The sequence below is a fragment of the Hyperolius riggenbachi genome, chromosome 1 (genome assembly GCF_040937935.1).
Source record: "Hyperolius riggenbachi isolate aHypRig1 chromosome 1, aHypRig1.pri, whole genome shotgun sequence".
In the NCBI taxonomy this organism is placed as follows: domain Eukaryota; kingdom Metazoa; phylum Chordata; class Amphibia; order Anura; family Hyperoliidae; genus Hyperolius; species Hyperolius riggenbachi.
The window spans coordinates 101,881,904-101,903,553 of record NC_090646.1 but is presented as its reverse complement, the minus strand read 5'-3'; the positions used below and the strand labels follow the sequence as shown (position 1 = coordinate 101,903,553).

General features: G+C 43.2%; 1 protein-coding gene across 6 annotated transcripts in view; it reads right to left on the bottom strand.

The window, feature by feature from the left end:
- Positions 1-21,650, bottom strand: part of C1QTNF7 (C1q and TNF related 7) — a 147,155-nt gene that overhangs the window by 8,680 nt on the left and 116,825 nt on the right. For all 6 annotated transcript variants that reach the window (XM_068267593.1, XM_068267575.1, XM_068267602.1 and 3 more), the window contains one exon: positions 3,407-3,652. In XM_068267593.1, the coding sequence (XP_068123694.1) occupies positions 3,407-3,647 (241 nt within the window). In that variant the 5' untranslated portion in view covers positions 3,648-3,652. The remainder of the gene's footprint in view (positions 1-3,406; positions 3,653-21,650) is intronic.

Genomic DNA, 21,650 nt, shown 5'->3' with positions numbered 1-21,650 from the left:
CTCACAGCTATAGTTTCCACAACACAGCAGGATTGCACCCCAGGGGGGCACAAAATGAAGTCATTATTAAGCCTTAGGAAATAATACATTATATATAAAGCAGATGTATGCAAGTATTTCAGTTATGTAAACATTTAAAGGTTTGCACTGAAAATATTCTATAGAAGAATTACATCATTCTTTATACCTAGGGCCGGATTTATAACTTAAAGAGACACTAAAGCGAAAACAAAAATATGATATAATGAATTGGTTGTGTAGTACGGATAATCACTAGAACATTAGTAGCAAAGAAAATATTCTCATATTTTTATTTTCAGTTATAAAGTTTTTTTTTATGACTTTGCATCATTCTCTAATATTTGCAGTTTACACACTACTCAGCATTCTAAAAGATTTTACAGAGCAGTCTTGTGAACTTTTGACCTGTTCTCTGGAGAGAAAAAAAAATACAGTAGAAATAACAAGCTTCAGAAGACAGAGCTCTCTGCGACTTTGAAGGTCGTGGAGCTCAATGGCTCTTTTGTATAGATGACAACTGGAGTTTCTTAAAGGGAACCTTAACTGAGAGGGATATGGATGTTTCCTTTTAAACAATACCAGTTGCTTGGCAGTACTGCTGATCTGGTTGCAGCAGTGGCTGAATCACACACCTGAAACAAGCATGCAGCTAATCCAGTCTGATTTCAGCCAGATCACCTGATCTGCATGCTTGCTGAGGGGCTGTGGCTAAAGTATTAGAGACAGGATCGGCAGGAGAGTCAGGCAACTGGTATCATTTTAAAAAGAAAATATCCTTCTCAGTTTAGGTTTCTTTTAACTTTTCCTGTACCGGAAACAATATTAGACTTATGTCTCCTAATGTTTTATTTCTTAGCTGTACTACACATACAAATCATTATATCATTTTTTTTTTTTACGCTTCAATGTATCTTTAACCAGTCAAGGACCGTGTCACGTGTCACGCCGATGGGCAGCCCCAGGACAACCTAACGCTGGGCTGTCTTTTGCAGGAGATCGCGCTCGGAGACTGTTAGTCGACAAAACCGCCATCTATTTACTACGATCTAAGGCAGCACTGTACAGGGGACAGCCGTGTCACACGGCTGTTCCCTCCAGAGGGTCAAAAGTGATCCGATGTGATAGTCTGAAGCCTATCACAGCCGATTGCGCTGAATGGCTGGCGGGGGGGAGGGGAGGGGGGTAAGAGAAGAAAAATAGTAAAAAATATTAGAAAAATAAAGACATAAATATTTATAAAAAAAAAAACAAACACCTGGGGTGCGATCAGACCCCACCAACAGAGAGCTCTGTTGGTGGGGAAAAAAGGGGGGGGGGATCACTTGTGTGCTTGTGCGGCCCTGCAGCGAGCCCTTAAAGCTACGGTGGCCAACATGGCCTGGTCTTTGGGGGGGGGGGGGGTAAAGCCTGTGGTCCTGAACTGGTTAAAGGACTACTATCATGAAAAGCTGTAAAATTAAAAGTATGTGTACACATAAAGTATGTATAAAAAGTACATTTCCCCCCAGAGTAAAATGTGCTATCTATTATTTTTTTTTTTCTAAATTGCAGTCGTACAGTAGCCGTACAGTAGCTAGTAGAAATATATGACAGATATGAGAGGTTTTGGACAAGTCCATCTCCTCATAGGGGATTCTTAGTATTTCCTTTACCTTACAAAAGCACTACCTGGAAAGGATCTATACAAAGATGCCAGCAAGCCTTCCTCTTTGTTCGCACACTATTCTGGCAGTTGGACTGAGCAACTGTCATTCAGTAGGTGCTTTTGAAAATAAAGAAAACCCTAGGAATCCCCCATGAGGAGATGGACTAGTCCAAAACTTGTAAAATATCTACAAGCTACTGTAAGCAACAGCTACACAGGGAAAAATAATGTAAATGTACTTTTTATACATATATGCATGTATTTAACATTTTACAGTTTTTCATGACAGTGTTCCTTTAAGAACCTGAAGACACCTGATGCCTCAAACTCCACCCTCTCAGGAAGATGCCATATGTCCCATTTATACTGATAAAACAATCAACAAATATTATGCCGAAGTATACATCAATAAATGGCCTTTAAAGAAGTAGTAACAGTACAATAAACAAAATACCATTATGTGTGCTACCACAACAGCAAGTAATTATGCACAAATTAGTGCATTTCCCTAAAAAAAAACCTGAAATTGGAGGTAAAGGAGCAGGAAGACAACAGGAACAGTTGAAGGAGAGAGGAATGGGGTAAGGGTGGGTTGTTCCTATTTTGCCTATTGCTAAATCCAGCCCTGTCCAAATGCTAACATTTTCAATTCATGCCTTTTTAATTTTGTCTCTCAAACATTATCCTCTTCGAAAGATCAGAATTCTTTCTAGATTTTCTCTTTTTAGTTGTCAGATATCTTTAACTGTGGTGTCTTGACTACTCCTTGCAGCTGTATTTAAAGGATAACCGAAGTGGCATGTGACATGAATGAGATAGACATGTGTATGTACAGTGCCTAGCACACAAATAACTATGCTTTGTTCCTTTTTTTCTTTCTCTGCCTGAAAGAGTTAAATATCAGGTATGTAAGTGGCTGACTCAGTCCTGACTCAGACAGGAAGTGACTACAGTTTGACCCTTATTGATAAGAAATTCCAACTATAAAACACTTTCCTAGCAGAAAATGGCTTCTGAGAGCAAAAAAAGAGGTAAAAAGAGGAATTTCTTATCAGTGAGGGTCACACTGTAGTCACTTCCTGTCTGAGTCAGGACTGAGTCAGCCACTTACATACCTGATATTTAACTCTTTCAGGCAGAGAAAGAAAAAAAGGAACACAGCATAGTTATTTGTGTGCAAGGCACTGTACATACCCATGTCTATCTCATCATGTCACATGTTAGTTCGGGCATCCTTTAAGCGAACCTGAACTCAGTACATGCTCCCTGTTGTAAAAAATAAGCAACAGCCTAATAACCTTTAAAGAAAAACATTTCTTTGTTACAGCTGATACAAATTTTGCAATAAATCTGCAGTGTGTCTACTTCCTGCTTTCATGGAAGCAGACATAGAGTTAATCCTGTGTTTAAACATTTACTGCTTTACTGTGGCAGAGGAGATTCCTGAGCTGTCACAGCTGAGGGATCAAATTACACTCATGATTAGTCACAGATGAGGGGGAATTAGACAGGCTAAACTCTCTAAATTGATATAGGGTGCATTTCTCTTTGTTTTCCTTCTGTCCTGTGCAAGAGTTCAGGTCTACTTTAACAATAAGGAGCCTCTTCAGTGCAGAGCTTTAGCCATTCCAATGCCAAGAGTTTTCTGTTGACAGACATTTCACACATGCCCTAGAATGATCCCAATGCAGTACAGTGTCCCCAATTTCCCATTAGCAACAAGAATCAGATTTTCTTTACCTGGGGCTCCCTTTTCACCCTTTTCTCCTTTCCTGCCATCTCTCCCATCTCTTCCTGGCAGGCCAATCCGTCCATGTTGCCCAGCTAATCCATTTGCCCCAGGTCGTCCCGGGGGCCCTGGCAGTCCTGGTATGCTACAGACATACCTTATGTTCTGGTGATCTCCTTTCACTTTATTGTTCAAAGGCTGCCCGCTGGCACAGAGAACATAGCTGGTAATGTACAGCAAAATAAACATCATCGGCCCTATAGGAGAACACAACAGCATTTTACTTTACAGGCAATGTTCTATGTTTCACATAAAGAGTAACAGCTGCACATGATGTGAACAAGAAGAAAAAGAATTCATCTATAGGGGTGATTTAATTTTAAAGCGCACCTTGAAGTGACATGATGAGATAAACATACACACATATAGCACTCGCCCTACTAAGAAATTATCTGAAGTCCCTTTTTGTTTTCCAGTACAGCTTGAGGAATTCAGTCCGGTTTACGGGCCTGTTTCTAGGCATCGGCATCTTCCATGCCTGCACGAGTGACAGACAGCCTACCGGACCAATGAAAGTGCAGGAATCTCGCCGGGCTCCGGGCTTGTTCAGTGGAGCTCTCATTAAGTGTAACGAAGTGCACTTTACACTATCTGAGCACAGTGTAATTTCACTGTGCATGCTATGGTATTGTTTACAAGAAAACATCAATTTCCCTCTCAAAGGTTCCCTTTAAAGGGAACCTGTACTGAGTAAAATTATTTAAAATAAACACATGAGGTAACTTCAAATGAACATTACATAGTTACCTTGCCATCAGTTCCTCTCAGAAGCTCACCATTTTCTTATGGCAATGACCCCTTCCAGTGCTGACAACATTTTGTCAGAACTGAAATATATCAGTTGCTGTCAGTTATTTAACAGTTGCTGTCAGCTATAGCTGAGAGGACAACTGATGTGCCAAGTAATGTCCATGTTTCCCTATGGCTCAAGTGGGCGATGTTACAGTTTAACAGTGTGCTGACCAGAAAGCTGTTATGGGGTAATTGCCATTTTCAAAATGGAGGACAGAGAACTCCCTTGATCACAGTGGACAAACAGGACGTGGGGAAGGAGAAAGAGATTGAGGAGTAGACTACACAGGAGGTAAGTATGACTTGTGTATGTTTATTTTGACTTTTAATTTTCAGTTCAGGTTTTCTTTAAGCCCAATGTGCATTGAATAGTGGTTATCCTTACTAAACGGTTTCCTTACTCTAAATACACCTTTCTGACTCACCAGCTGTTTTTGATAGGTTTTGGGGCTCCATATCAATACAGTTCTTGGGGCCCCATGTACAGTTGTGTTCAAAATTATTCAACCCCCACTGAAATTGAGTGTTTTGTCCAGTTTGACATTGATTTTGATCATTTCAAATAGCTTGTTTACAATTAAATCAAAGAGGCACTTGTAAGTCAGACAAATATAACATAACATTTATAATGAAATAATCACAAATGTCATTTCTGTGCTCACATCATTATCAGTTTTATTCAACCCCCAGGTGACATTAATTCTTAGTACTTAGTACAACATCCTTTTCCAGTTATAACAGCTTTTAAACGTGAAGCATAGCTTGACACAAGTGTCTTGCAGTGATCTACGGGTATCTTAGCCCATTCTTCATGGGCAAAAGCCTCCTGTCCAGTCACATTCTCAGGCTTGCCCGCTGCAACTGCTTTCTTTAAGTCCCACCAGAGGTTCTCAATCGGATTTAAGTCTGGTGACTGCGGTGGCCACTCCAAAATGTTCCAGCCTTTAATCTGCAGCCATGCTCTGTCTAGTGGACTTGGAGGTATGCTTGGGATCATTGTCCTATTGAAAGGTCCAACGTCTCCCAAGCTTTAGGTTTGTGATGGACTGCATCACATTTTCATCCAATATCTCCTGGTACTGAAGAGAATTCATAGTTCCTTGCACACCCTGAAGCTTCCCTGTACCTGCAGAAGCAAAACAGCCCCAAAGCATGATTGACCCACCGCCATGCTTCACAGTAGGCAATGTGTTCTTTTCTTCATAGGCCTTGTTCTTCCTCCTCCAAACATAGCGTTGATCCATGGGTCCAAACAGTTCTAATTTTGTTTCATCAGTCTACAGAACACTACCATACAAGTTTTGGGATAGTGTTCTGTGGACTGATGAAACAAAATTAGATAAAAAATATTAATTTACAAAACAAATCTATAAAATATATACACATTATGACCAGGACAGATACACCACACCAGCCCAAACTCACAGAATACACACAATTAATCCTTCCGATAATTGTTACGTGGGGTGTGCAGCCACTTTATAAAGATATCATACTGTGTTCATACAGCCTGGGTTGGAATATCCAAAAAGTCCTTTAGATTGTAAGCTCGCAAGGGCAGGGCTCTCACCCTTTTGTGTCATTGAATGTTATTAATGTAATTGCTTGCACTCTGTTAGACACTTGTTAGATATTTATACATTTTAGTCATCATGTTAAATTTGCTATTGTAATCAGCAGTTCTGTATTTTGTATCAGTGTTTATATTTGATGTATATCATTGTCTGTATCATTATGTATCCCTTGTTTGTTTTCTTACATTGTACAGCGCCACGGAATATGTTGGCGCTTTATAAATAAATAATAATAATAATAAAAAGTTGTAAAAGGCCGCATCTAAGCCAGTTGCAGCTTAATTAGCACATTCATAGCAGCTACCACTCATTGTTATGCTATTCAAAACTCCATTGTTATGTTAATCAGTAGTGTCCGTTTAAATGTTCAAAATACCCTTCATACCTGTCTTAACTAGCAGTAGTGTGTATAAAAATTCCATAAAGCACAGTGTGCTTAAAATAGCTCAGTGGTGCCCCCTTCTACAGTATCTGCCTGGTTTGTCTATGCCTAAAAACAGCCCTGCTCTATACTCTGTGGACAAGGACATCAGGGTGGGTCCAGGACAGACCTGTGACAGGCACCATCTCACTGAAGCTATGTACCCACCTGGCAATTTTCCCAACATTTTTCCTGATGACCAGCGATTTTTACATGACGTCGCGAGGTGGGTACAGGCGCACAATGCGAACATCGCTTAGCGTCATGCCGATGACGAAAGACTGACATGGCGGATCGGATCTTTGAGATCCCTGACAACACTGTGCAAAGTACCGCGATCGCTGGAAGTCTCGCTCGTGCCGCCTTGTACGCATGACCTCGCGATTAACACGCCGACAGGAAGAGGCAACGCTAGCGACCGTCATCAAGGGGGCGTCGCAGGAGCCATCGTCTGACCTTCACAATAGCTTAACTTAATAGTTGAAATATGTTTTTGTGAATCAACTCCAATAAAAATAACAGCCACGGAACTCTTCGTCATCTTGCATATGTGTTTTCTTAAAAAATACAGCTAGCCATTTAATGATCTTATTGATTGTCTCTTAAGGTGACCACTAACGATACAATTTGCCGAACGATCGTTTACAAATGATTCTTCACAGAATGATCAGAGATGATCGTTTGGGACCACTAATGGACAAAAGTCTCCTAACCAATCCGATCAGATTGACAAGATCGAACCGAAAACCGGATTGATTTAAGATTGTCTAGGAGTTTTTTGTCCGTTAGTGGTCCTGAATGATCATTTCCATTTGTTCATGCAAAGAATCGTTTGTTCGACAAATTTTATCGTTAATGGCCACCTTTAAACAAATACTTATTATCACTCGTGACTCGATGGCTGAGTGACATTGCTGGGCTTTTCCAGGCACCCAATTCACCATCTGTGTTACATGTGATCTGAAATAACAAGGAATGCGGATATTGTTCTCATGATGAGCAAAGACAAAAGGATATCCATTGATCTAATTATGTGCTTTGATGCATGTTCAGAAAATCAGTAAGTGCGGAGGCCACACCTACCTTAGGAGGTCTGCGCACCAAATGGGAGTCCGGGAAAGGGGTCTTAGGTTGCGCATTGTGTGCTGCATAGGATGATGCTTAAAGAGAACCCGAGGTGGGTTTGAAGAATATTATCTGCATACAGAGGCTGGATCTGCCTTTACAGCCCAGCCTCTGTTGCTATCGCAAACCCCCCTAAGGTCCCCCTGCACTCTACAATCCCTCATAAATCATAGCCACACTGCTAACAAACAGCTTGTCAGAGCTGGCTGTGTTTATCTCTATAGTGTCAGTCTGCTGCTCTCCCCGCCTCCTGCAGAACTCCAGTCCCCGCCTGCATCCCTTCCCTCCCTGCTGATTGGAGGGAAAGGACGGGGCAGGGTCTGGAGCTATGCAGGAGGCGGGGGAGCAGCTGAGACTGACACTACAGATGTAAACACAGCCTCACAGCACGGCTGTGATTTATGAGGGATTGCAGAGTGCAGGGGGACCTTAGTGGGGTTTGGGATAGCAACAGAGGCTGGGCTGTATAGGCAGATCCAGCCTCTGTATGCAGATAACATTCTTTAAACACACCTCGGGTTCTCTTTAAGACATCATAATATTATCCATAACAATGACCCCAAGAAAACATTCCTCCTACAAACAAATACTTCTGCTGGAAGGAAAGAAGGAAACAAAAGGAAGGCTTTCATTTCCTGCCAAGACTGGATGTACAACTAACAATGTGATTGTGATGCTTTGAAGACCGTTTTGTTGTGTTCGTCAAAAAGTTGGTCAAAGCTGATATTTCAGTAGGGAGATGTGAAGTGGAAATTTACATGACATTGTCAAAATGGGGCTATCTCCGTGCTAAGACAGCCCTGGAGGATTTTAACCCCAAATTACACTGACGCTGAAATAACCTTTAAGGAGTGGAGAGGGGTAGCTAGGGTTCTCAGTGCCCGGAGACAAAGTCAGGTTTTGCGCCCCCTCCTGGCCTCCTTGCAACAAGGTATGAGCCATAAGTTTAGGTGTGCGCTGTTACGGCACACATACCTGCTGTCCTGTCTGTGCCATGCTTCACTACTTTGCTTCCCGGTCTTGTGGCGCCTGTCTAAAACACTTCAACAATATTTTTGAATTTGGATAAGCAGCACGGGGCAGGTCTTCTCAGTCCTCTGCTCCCTCCTACTCTTCGCCCACTCACTGCCCTCTCTCCGCCTACTTCCAGCCCTCCTTGATGATGAGGAAAGGAGGGCTGACCGGAGGCGGGGAGTGGGTAGAAAACAGAAGGCAGCAGGGGAGCATCTGCCCTTTTATGGCTTCTTTCACAGGTGCTGCGGGGACCCAGGAGGTATCAGGGAGTGGTGCATCCTGGACCAAGCCAGCAGATATACCTAATGCTAGGTACACACCATACAATTTTCTGTCATGCTGGGAATACACGGGTTGATTCTGCCACTCGATTCTGCGCCCGATCGTTTTTGCTGCTCGATTCTGCGGGCGATTCTCTTATCTTTCGCTTGTTTTTCTTATCTTTTTCCATTGTCCTCAATGCAGATTCAAGTGCAGAATCAATCGGTTGGGAGATCGGACATGTCGGAAATTATCTATCGAGCCATCTAAATGACTCAGAATCGAGCCGTGTATTCCCATTTTCTGTTAGATTTACCTGCCAGATAATTTCCAACATGTTGGAAATGATCTATCTAACCATCTATCTGCCTAGCAGTTAAGGGGCCCATACACTGGTCGATTTCGGCCAATGATCGATGGATCGATTGGATAGAATCGATCGATCAGATCAAATTCCCAAATCGATCGATTTGCAGCCAATTTCAATCGATTTGATAGATCTGACAGGATGGAAAATCTAGGTCGATCTGCTGCTAGCAGCAGATTGATGGCCCATAAAGTTGCATTGGATCTAATGGTCCAATAATGCATTCAGATCGATTTCTAATAGATTTCATTCTGAAATCTGTTGGAAATCTGTTCCTAGTGTGTGGCACACATCAGATAGATTCCTGTCAGATTTGACTTGACAGGCATCTGATGGTTTAATCTGCTGCAAATCTATAAGTGTATGGCCACCTTTAGGCATTGTTCTGCTCAGCAGGAGATAACCAGAAGACAATGCACCAGAGATAATGACCAGTCTCTACAGAAAATAATCTAACAGAAAATCTAACAGAAAAATGTAACAGAAATCTAAAGGTGGCCATACACTCGTTATGCTGGGAATACACGATGCGTTTTTGCGTTCGTTTTTGCCGTCGTTTTCGCTTTCGATCGATTCTACTCTCGATTCACTGCTCGATTCCCCTCTCGATTCCTTATCTTTTCTTATCAATTACATTCACTTGAATGAGGAGAATCGAAACGAAAGTAGAATCGACCAGATCCAACAGGTTGGAATTTATCTATCGAACCCATCTATCTAAAGTAAAAACTTAACGTGTATTCCCAGCTTAAGATTAGCAGCAGATAGATCATCAGATAGATTTCTGATCTATCTGATGTGTTTACACATGTACAGGATCTTCTCAAAAAATTAGCATATTGTGATAAAGTTCATTATTTTCTGTAGTGTACTGATAAACATTAGACTTTCATATATTTTAGATTCAAATACACACAACTGAAGTAGTTCAAGCCTTTTATTGTTTTAATATTGATGATTTTGGCATACAGCTCATGAAAACCCAAATTTCCTATCTCAAAAAATTAGCATATTTCATCCGACCAATAAAAGAAAAGTGTTTTTAAAACAAAAAAAGTCAACCTTCAAATAATTATGTTCAGTTATGCACTCAATACTTGGTCGGGAATATATGAAAGTCTAATGTTTATCAGTACATTACAGAAAATAATGAACTTTATCACAATATGCTAATCTTTTGAGAAGATCCTGTATATACACACACACATATATATATACTAGCTGGTCGCCCGGCGTTGCCCGGGTATGTAATTGGCTAGTGTTAGCTCTGTCCACTTTTTCTAATCCTAACACACAATTACCTAGTTTGTGAGCTTTGCGGTCTTTGACATCAATAATTGGCTGTGGCTCCACTACTTTGAAAATCAATAGGTGAATTTTGATTAGCTTTTGTAGGCTCCACCTACTTTTCTGAATATTAATCCCAGTCACCCACTGTGCAAAGTTTAAGAACCCTGCCATTGACAGACAGTGTAAGAATGGCTGCAGTTTACATTCTGGCAGTTAAATTTTTATTTTTCTCCACCCACTGATGTCCTGATGTTTCCCGGTATGTATTTGGCTGCTGTTGGCTGTGGCCACTTTTTCTAAACCTAACACACAATTGTCAATAGTCAATGACCAAGTTTGTGAGATTTGTGGTCTTTGGCATGAATAATTTTCATTGAAATGAAACACATCTGATTCGCTGTTTGTAGCCCCACCCCTTTTCTAAATATTTAACCCCAGTCACCCAATGATCAACTGCACCAGGTTTGAGGCTTGTGCCATTAACAGTGCAAAAATGGCAGCAATTAAATATTTGCCTTGAAAATCAATAGGTGAATTGTGATTGGTTTTTGTAGGCTCCACCCACTTTTCTGAATATTAATCCCAGTCACCCAGTGACCAACTGTGCAAAGTTTTAGAACCCCACAATTAATAGTGTAAGAATGGCTGCAGTTTACATTTTCCCAGTGAAATTTGTGTTTGTCTCCGCCCACTGAAGACTCGGCATTGCCCAGGTATGTATTTGGCTGGTGCTAGCTCCGCCCACTTTTTCTAACCCAAACACAAAATTACTTAATGACCAAGTTTGTGAGCTTTGCGGTCTTTGACATCAATAATTTGCATTGAAATAAAATAAATCTGATTGGCTGTGGCTCCACCCCTTTTCTGAATTTGAACCCCAATCACCCAATGGCCAACTGTACCAGGTACAGGTGATTAACAGTGCAAGAGGCTTGTGCCATTAACAGTGCAAGAATGGCATCAATTAAATATTCCCCTTAAAGATTAATAGGTGGATTTTGATTGGCTTTTGTAGGCTCCACCAACCTTTCTGAATATTAATCTCAGTCACCCAGTGACCAACTGTGCAAAGTTTGAGAACCCTACCATTAATAGTGTAAGAATTGCTGCGGTTTACATTTTCTCAGTGAAATTTGTATTTGTCTCCGCCTACTGATGACCCAGCATTGCCCGATTATGTATTTGGCTGGTGTTGGCTGCGCCACTTTTCCTAACCCTAACATACAATTACTCAATTACTCAATGACCAAGTTTGTGAGCTTTGCGGTCTTTGGCATCAATAACCTGCATTAAAATGAAACAAATCAGATTGGCTGTTTGGGGCTCCACCCCCTTATATAAATTTAAACCCCAGTCACGCAATAATCAGCTGTATGTACCAGGTTTGAGGCTTGTGCCATTAACTGTGCAAGAATGGCAGCAATGAAATATTCCCCTGAAAAATCAATAGGTAATTTTTGATTGTTTTTTGTAGGCTCCATCCACTTTTCTGAATATTAACCCCAGTCACCCAGTAACCAACTGTGCAAAGTTTGAGAACCCTACCATTAACAGTGTAAGAATGGCTGCTGTTTACATTTTCCCAGTAAAATTTGTATTTGTCTCCGCCCACTTATGACCCGGCATTGCCCGCTTATGTATTTGGCTGGTGTTGGCTGTGCCCACTTTCCTAACCCTAACACACAATTAATCAATTACTCAATTACCAAGTTTGTGAGCTTTGCGGTGTTTGGCAACAATAATTTGCATTGGAATGAAACAAATCTGATTGGCTATTTGTGACTCCACCCTCTTTCTGAAATTGAACCCCAGTCACCCAATGATCAACTATACCAGGTTTGAGGCTTGTGCCATTAACAGTGCAAGAATGGCAGAAATGTAAATATCCCCCTTGAAAATCATTAGGTGAATTTTGATTGGCTTTTATAGGCTCCAACCACTTTTCTGAATAATAACCCTAGTCACCCAACGACCAACTGTGCAAAGTTTGAGAACCCTACCATTAACAGTGTGAGAAAAACAAAAGTTTGCTTTCTTAAAACAGAAAGAATTTGCGATAATTCAGGTTAGAGTGAGCTTGAGATGTCTCCCAGTGCATCACTGCTGAAAATATGCTAATTAACCATTGTTTCCCTTAGAAGCTAAACACACCTCCAGAACCGCTGGAATGCAATGATGTGTCAGCTTGTTAAATTGTACAGAGCCATAATAATCCAACACGCATACAGCCTGTTTTGGATTGTTTAATCCTCATCAGGGCATGGCATGGATTACTTTGGCTCTATGCAGTAGGGCTTGTAACACCGAGAGGGACATGCTACCCAGCAAGCTCATGGTGACCCAGAACTCATTGGAGTGTGTAAGGGACTACAATGGTCCTAAAAGCCCCCTTACTAAGATGTTAAGAAAAACAAACGTTTGCTTTCTTAAAACAGAAAGAATTTGCGATAATTCAGGTTGGAGTGAGCTTGAGATGTCTCCCACTGCATCACTGCTGAATATATGCAAATTAACCATTGTGCACTTAGAAGCTAAACACTCCTCCAGTGTTACAGTGTATGGCTGCAGTTTACATTTTCCAGTGAAATTTGTATTTGTCTCTTTTTGGTTATGGGAATAAAAAGTATCCTATACTTTATTCCAGGTAATGTACTATGTGTGTGTCAAATTTCATTCAAATCCGTTCAGCCGTTTTTGCGTGATCGAGTAACAAACATCCAAACATCCAAACATCCAAACACCTGAACTTTCCCATTTATTATATTAGTAGGATATAAATGTTATTTGTCTTGTCTTGTCTTGTCTTGTCCTTCATGGCCACCTTTGATGAGTTTAACCTATTTTGGTTCCTGGACGTAGTTTCTACGTCCAGGAACCATGCGCGCTACCGCGCGCCCCCGCGGCCGATCGTGCGCGTGCACGCGCACTCCCGGCCGCGGATTCGGTAGCCAAGGAATCAATGTATCGGGCTACGGAGCCCGATCATTGATTCCTCTCCCCCGCTGAAAAAGCTTCTCTCGGAAGCTGCGCCTTTTCTGGCCGTTCCCTTCCCGATGTGTCACTCTAAGCGCGTGCTACGCTTAGAGTGACGTCATGTAAACAAACTCATGGCCGCCATCTTGTGGCCAAAAAGTAATACTACACCTGAAAAAAAAAAAAAAACAGAATTAACACACATTTACATTATAAATCTATTGTTTACCTCCCACCCTCCCAAAAGTACCCTAATAAAATTTTTAGTATAAAAAAAAAACCATTACAATAAAAAAAAAACAACATGTAAATATTTACCTAAGGGTCTAAACTTTTTAAATATCAATGTAAAGATGAAATATTTCTATATTTTTTTTTATTTTAAACTTGTAAATAGTGATAGATGCAAAATGGAAAAAATGCACCTTTATTTCCAAATAAAATATTGTCGCCATACATTGTGATAGGGACATAATTTTAACGGTGTAATAACAGGGACATATGGGCATATACAATACGTGAGTTTTAACCACTTCCCGACCGCCTAACGCACAGAGGCGGCCGGGAAGTGGAGCCCTGAAGGACCGGCTCACCCACAGAGGCGGCGGTCCTTCTAAGGGCATGGGCGGAGCGATCGCGTCATCCGTGACGCGATCCTCCGCCGGCGCCTGTCACCGCTCGCCGCCGCAACATCCCGCCGGCTATACGGAAGCGCCGGCGGGATGTTAACCCCCCGATCGCCGCATACAAAGTGTATAATACACTTTGTAATGTTTACAAAGTGTATTATACAGGCTGCCTCCTGCCCTGGTGGTCCCAGTATCCGAGGGACCACCAGGGCAGGCTGCAGCCACCCTAGTCTGCACGCAAGCACACAGATTTCTCCCCCCCCTGCCCCAGATCGCCCACAGCACCCATCATACCCCCCCCTGCCCACCCCCCAGACCCCTGTTTGCACCCAATCACCCCCCTAATCACCCATCAATCACTCCCTGTCACTATCTGTCAACGCTATTTTTTTTTTATCCCCCCCCCCCCTGCTCCCTGCCCCCTCCTGATCACCCCCCACCTCTCAGATTCTCCCCAGACCCCCCCTCCAGACCACCCCCCCCTGTTTACTGTATGCATCTATCCCCCTGATCACCTGTCAATCACCCGTCAATCACCCCCTGTCACTGCCACCCATCAATCAGCCCCTAACCTGCCCCTTGCGGGCAATCTGATCACCCCCCCATAGATCGCCCACAGATCCGACATCAGATCACCTCCCAAATCCATTGTTTACATCTATTCTCTCCTCTAAACACCCACTAATTACCCATCAATCACCCATCAATCACCCCCTATCACCACCTGTCACTTTTACCTATCAGATCAGACCCTAATCTGCCCCTTGCGGGCACCCAATCACCCGCCCACACGCTCAGATTGCCCTCTGACCCCCCCTTATCAATTCACCAGTGCATTAATTACATCTGTTCTTCCCTGTAATAACCCACTGATCACCTGTCAATCACCTGCCAATCACCTATCACCCATCAATCACCCCCTGTCACCCCCTGTCACTGCCACCCATCAATCAGCCCCTAACCTGCCCCTTGCGGGCAATCTGATCACCCACCCACACCATTAGATCGCCCGCAAACCCGCCGTCAGATTACCTCCCAAATGTATCGTTTACATCTGTTATCTTCTCTAAACACCCACTAATTACCCATCAATCACCCATCAATCACCCCCTATCACCACCTGTCACTGTTACCTATCAGATCAGACCCTAATCTGCCCCTTGCGGGCACCCAATCACCCGCCCACACGCTCAGATTGCCCTCAGACCCCCCCCCCCCCTTATCAATTCGCCAGTGCATTAATTACATCTGTCCTTCCCTGTAATAACCCACTGATCACCTGTCAATCACCTGCCAATCACCTATCACCCATCAATCACTCCCTGTCACTGCCACCCAACAATCAGTCCCTAACCTGCCCCTTGCGGGCAATCTGATCACCCACCCACACCAATAGATCGCCCGCAGATCCGACATCAGATCACCACCCAAGCGCAGCGTTTACATCTATTCTCTCCTCTAAACACCCACTAATTACCCATCAATCACCCCCTATCACCACCTGTCACTGTTACCCATCAGATCAGACCCTAATCTGCCCCTTGCGGGCACCCAATCACCCGCCTAAACGCTCAGATTGCCCTCAGACCCCCTCTTATCAATTCGCCAGTGCAATATTTACATCTGTCCTTCCCTGTAATAACCCACTGATCACCTGTCAATCACCTGCCAATCACCTATCACCCATCAATCACCCCCTGTCACTGCCACCCATCAATCACCCCCTGTCACTGCCACCCATCAATCACCCGCTGTCACTGCCACCCATCAATCAGCCCCTAACCTGCCCCTTGCGGGCAAACTGATCACCCACCCACACCAATAGATCGCCCGCAGATCCGACATCAGATCACCACCCAAGCGCAGTGTTTCCATCTATTCTCTACCCTAAACACCCACTAATTACCCATCAATCACCCCCTGTCACTGCTACCTATCAGATTAGACCCCTATCTGCCCCTAGGGCACTCAATCACCCGCCCACACCCTCAGAATGCCCTCAGACCCCAGCCCTGATCACCTCGCCAGTGCATTGCTTGCATCTATTCCCCCCTCTAATCACACCTTGAGACACCCATCAATCACCTCCTGTCACCCCCTAGCAAACCTACCCATCAGATCAGGCCCCAATTTGCCCCGTGTGGGCTCCTGATCACTCGGCCAAACCCTCAGATCCCCCTCAGACCCCCTTCCGATCACCTCCCCAGTGCATTGATTGCATCTATTTTCCCCTCTAACCACCCCCTGAGACACCCATCAATCACCTCCTGTCACCCCCTAGCACTCCTATCCATCAGATCAGGCCCAATACAACCTGTCATCTAAAAGGCCACCCTGCTTATGACCGGTTCCACAAAATTCGCCCCCTCATAGACCACCTGTCATCAAAATTTGCAGATGCTTATACCCCTGAACAGTCATTTTGAGACATTTGGTTTCCAGACTACTCACGGTTTTGGGCCTGTAAAATGCCAGGGCGGTACAAGTGACCCCATTTTGGAAAAAAAAGACACCCCAAGGTATTCTGTTAGGTGTATGACGAGTTCATAGAAGATTTTATTTTTTGTCAAAAGTTAGCGGAAATTAATTTTTATTGTTTTTTTTTTAACAAAGTGTCATTTTTCACTAACTTGTGACAAAAAATAAAATCTTCTATGAACTCGCCATACACCTAACGGAATACCTTGGGGTGTATTCTTTCTAAAATGGGGTCACTTGTGGGGTTCCTATACTGCCCTGGCATTTTAGGGGCCCTAAACCGCGAGGAGTAGTCTAGAAAACAAATGCTTCAAAATGATCTGTGAATAGGACGTTGGGCCCCTTAGCGCACCTAGGCTGCAAAAAAGTGTCACACATGTGGTACCGCCGTACTCAGGAAAAGTAGTATAATGTGTTTTGGGGTGTATTTTTACACATACCCATGCTGGGTGGGAGAAATTTCTATGTAAATGGACAATTGTGTGTAAAAAAATCAAACAATTGTCATTTACAGAGATATTTCTCCCACTTAGCATGGGTATGTGTAAAAATACACCCCAAAACGCATTATACTACTTCTCCTGAGTACGGCGGTACCACATGTGTGGCACTTTTTTACACCCTAAGTACGCTAAGGGGCCCAAAGTCCAATGAGTACCTTTAGGATTTCACAGGTCATTTTGCGACATTTGGTTTCAAGACTACTCCTCACGGTTTAGGGCCCCTAAAATGCCAGGGCAGTATAGGAACCCCACAAATGACCCCATTCTAGAAAGAAGACACCCAAAGGTATTCCGTACGGAGTATGGTGAGTTCATAGAAGATTTTATTTTTTGTCACAAGTTAGCGGAAAATGACACTTTGTGAAAAAAAACTATTAAAATCAATTTCCGCTAACTTGTGACAAAAAAATAAAAACTTCTATGAACTCACCATACTCCTAACGGAATACCTTGGGGTGTCTTCTTTCTAAAATGGGGTCATTAGTGGGGTTCCTATACTGCCCTGGCATTTTAGGGGCCCTAAACCGCGAGGAGTAGTCTTGAAACAAAAATGACCTGTGAAATCCTAAAGGTACTCATTGGACTTTGGGCCCCTTAGTGCAGTTAGGGTGCAAAAAAGTGCCACACATGTGGTATCGCCGTACTCGGGAGAAGTAGTATAATGTGTTTTGGGGTGTATTTTTACACATACCCATGCTGGGTGGGAGAAATACCTCTGTAAATGACAATCTTTTGATTTTTTTACACACAATTGTCCATTTACAGAGGTATTTCTCCCACCCAGCATGGGTATGTGTAAAAATACACCCCAAAACACATTGTACTACTTCTCCCGAGTATGGCGATACCACATGTGTGGCACTTTTTTGCACCCTAACTGCGCTAAAGGGCCCAAAGTCCAATGAGTACCTTTAGGATTTCACAGGTCATTTTGAGAAATTTCGTTTCAAGACTACTCCTCACGGTTTAGGGCCCCTAAAATGCCAGGGCAGTATAGGCACCCCACAAATGACCCCATTTTAGAAAGAAGACACCCCAAGGTATTCCGTTAGTAGTATGGCGAGTTCATAGAAGATTTTATTTTTTGTCACAAGTTAGCGGAAATTGATTTTAATTGTGCTTTTTCACAAAGTGTCATTTTCCGCTAACTTTTGACAAAAAATAAAATCTTCTATGAACTCACCATACTCCGAACGGAATACCTTGGGGTGTCTTCTTTCTAAAATGGGGTCATTTGTGGGGTTCCTATACTGCCCTGGCATTTTAGGGGCCCTAAACCGTGAGGAGTAGTCTTGAAACGAAATTTCTCAAAATGACCTGTGAAATCCTAAAGGTACTCATTGGACTTTGGGCCCTTTAGCGCAGTTAGGGTGCAAAAAAGTGCCACACATGTGGTATCGCCGTACTCAGGAGAAGTAGTATAATGTGTTTTGTGGTGTATTGTTACACATACCCATGCTGAGTGGGAGAAAGATCTCTGTAAATGGACAATTGTGTGTAAAAAAAATTAACAAATTGTCATTTACAGAGATATTTCTCCCACCCAGCATGGGTATGTGTAAAAATACACCCCAAAACACATTATACTACTTCTCCTGAGTACTTTTTTGCAGCCTAACTGCGCTAAGGGGTCCAAAGTCCAATGAGCACCTTTAGGCTTTACAGGGGTGCTTACAATTTAGCACCCCCCAAAATGTCAGGACAGTAAACACACCCCACAAATGACCCCATTTTGGAAAGTAAACCCTTCAAGGTATTCAGAGAGGGGCATGGTGAGTCCGTGGCAGATTTCATTTTTTTTTTGTCGCAAGTTAGAAGAAATGGAAACTTTTTTTTTTTTTCTCACAAAGTGTCATTTTCCGCTTACTTGTGACAAAAAATAATATCTTCTATGAACTCACTATGCCTCTCAGTGAATACTTTGGGATGTCTTCTTTCCAAAATGGGGTCATTTGGGGGGTATTTATACTATCCTGGAATTCTAGCCCCTCATGAAAGATGACAGGGGGTCAGAAAAGTCAGAGATGCTTGAAAATGGGAAAATTCACTTTTTGCACCATAGTTTGTAAACGCTATAACTTTTACCCAAACCAATAAATATACACTGAATGGGGTTTTTTTTAATCAAAAACATGTTTGTCCACATTTTTCGCGCTGCATGTATACAGAAATTTTACTTTATTTGAAAAATGTCAGCACAGAAAGTTAAAAAAATCACTTTTTTGCCAAAATTCATGTCTTTTTTGATGAATATAATAAAAAGTAAAAATCGCAGGAGCAATCAAATAGCACCAAAAGAAAGCTTTATTAGTGACAAGAAAAGGAGCCAAAATTCATTTAGGTGGTAGGTTGTATGAGCGAGCAATAAACCGTGAAAGCTGCAGTGGTCTGAATGGAAAAAAAGTGGCCGGTCCTTAAGGGGTAGAAAGCCCTAGGTCCTCAAGTGGTTAATTATGGAGGCATGTATTATTTTAAAACTATAATGGCTGAAAACTGAGAAATAATGAATTTTTCCATTTTTTTCTTATTCTTCCTGTTAAAATGCATTTACAGTAAAGTGGCTTTTAGCAAAATATACCCCCCAAAGAAAGCCTAATTGGTGGCGGAAAAAACAAGATATAGATCAGTGCATTGTGATAAGTAGTGATAAAGTTATAGGCTAATGAATGGGAAGTGAACATTTCTCACGTGAAAACGACGGAACCTGAATGGGTTAATCTAACATGTATGCCTATCATTACTCTGTAGAAGTGATGAAATGTATTCCAGAACAGGCGGAGCTAAGGGCGGCACCTGACCAGCATGGAGGGATAGAAGGCATCCTCTGGATTTTATACAAAAAGTGCATTTTTAGTTTTACTGATGTCTATTAGGGATGATCGGAAAGAGCAAATTCTGTTCCGCCGGAATTGTGGAATTCCGCCAGCGCTAAATTCCGTCGCCAGTACTTTTCCGCTGAATTTTGCGGATTTCCGCGGAATTCCGCATTCCGGTGGGAAAATTAAAGTAATCGCAAATGAAACTTTTTTTTAATTTAATTTTATTTTTTTGCAGCAGGAGGTGTCTTTTACGCCATGGGACCTATTGGTGGTCCCATGGCGGTCATTTTGGCGCCGCAGGAGGTGTTGCTTAAGCCATGGGACCTAGCAGTGGTCCCGCAGGAGGTGTCGCGTACGCCATGGGACCTAGTGGTGGTCCCATGGTGGTCATTTTGGCGCCGCAGGAGGTGTCGCGTAAGCTTTGGGACCTGGCGGTGGTTCCATGGTGGTGGTTTTGGCGCCGCAGGAGGTGTCGCGTAAGCTATGGGACCTGGTGGTGGTTCCATGGCGGTGGTTTTGGTGCCCCAGGAGGTGTCGCGTAAGCTATGGGGCCTGGCGGTGGTTCCATGGCGGTGGTTTTGGCGCCTCAGTAGGGGTCGTGTAAGCTTTGGGACCTGGCGGTGGTTCTATGGCGGTGGTTTTGGCGCCCCAAAAGGTGTTGCGTAGGCTATGGGACCCATACAAAATGGGTGGGATAGCTGAGATAGCTAGGGAGCTGGTTGCTAACATAGGATTGATTGGTTTTTGTTAACACTGTAATTGGTGCTGAAATAATTCCGATTTTTATGCAGAAATCCGTTTGGGTGGTTTTTGTAAGCATCTGATTGGTGCAGAAGTTCCTATTTTCATGAAGAAATCCTGTTTTCACTTTAAACTTCTTCTAGGGGCTTCCTTGTGATTGGCTTACAAAAATCTGCATTCCGCCGGAATTATGCATCGTTCCGAGGAATTTCCGTTATAGCGCTATGGCAATTCCGTTCCGATGCGACGGAACGATACCACCAAATTCCGTCCGGAATCGCGGAAAAATGAATTCCATGGAACGCGGTGAGCATCCCTAATGTCTATTGAGCTGGGGGGAGGGGGCTGCCACTACCAGTGAGAGCAGTGGAGGCTGATGCCGAGACCTGGTAATATCTTTCAAAATTACAGTACCTGGTAATATCTGGGGAAAGCTGAAGACGGAACTGGAGTGTGATATTCTATTGGTGACTGCATGCAGGGCCTAAGCGAATACTTCTATCTGTGAGGGTGGACAGCATATTTAAAGGGCGAGCAAGAGGCACTTGCAATTACAGTGGCCACAGTAGTGGTGTTTTAGTTGCAATTGTGGGAGTACAACCTATGATGCTGTGCAATGATGGTCTCTTTTTTCTCTTTTCAGGCACATTGGAGATGAGTGGTCCAGGACCAGAGGTCCTGTTCTTGGTGTGTGTCAGGTGCTATTGCTGTCAGTAAATTTGGGCAGCCCGTGGGCCAGGTGAGTGTGCCACCCTGGTGGTAGCAGTGGTAGTGGTGCTGTCACCTGGTGAAGGCTGGTGATCCATTTTAAAATATCACAGGAATCCTCTCATTCTGAAGTCTGCAAAAAAAATCATGTTTTTACTTTAAAATCCTCTTTAACACAATTGCCCCTCCAAAAACGCCACATCCCTATGGCTGAACTCCATAAATCTCCCCAAACTCCCTGGGGCACATCGCAGGGCTCCTTCCACATAGAGGCAGAGCTTTGGGCTCCAGCTCTGCCTCTACAAGCGTCCATCAGCACGGATCACCTCCTCTCACCCGCCCCTCTCAATCTTCTTTCACTGAAAGGGGCGGGGAGAGGCAGCGATCAGCACTGATTGGCGCGCATGGAGGCAGAGCGACAGCCCAAAGCTCTGCCTCCTTAGGGCACCAAAATCCACAACCAAGAAAGTCGTGGGAATAAACCCATACTATCAGAAACT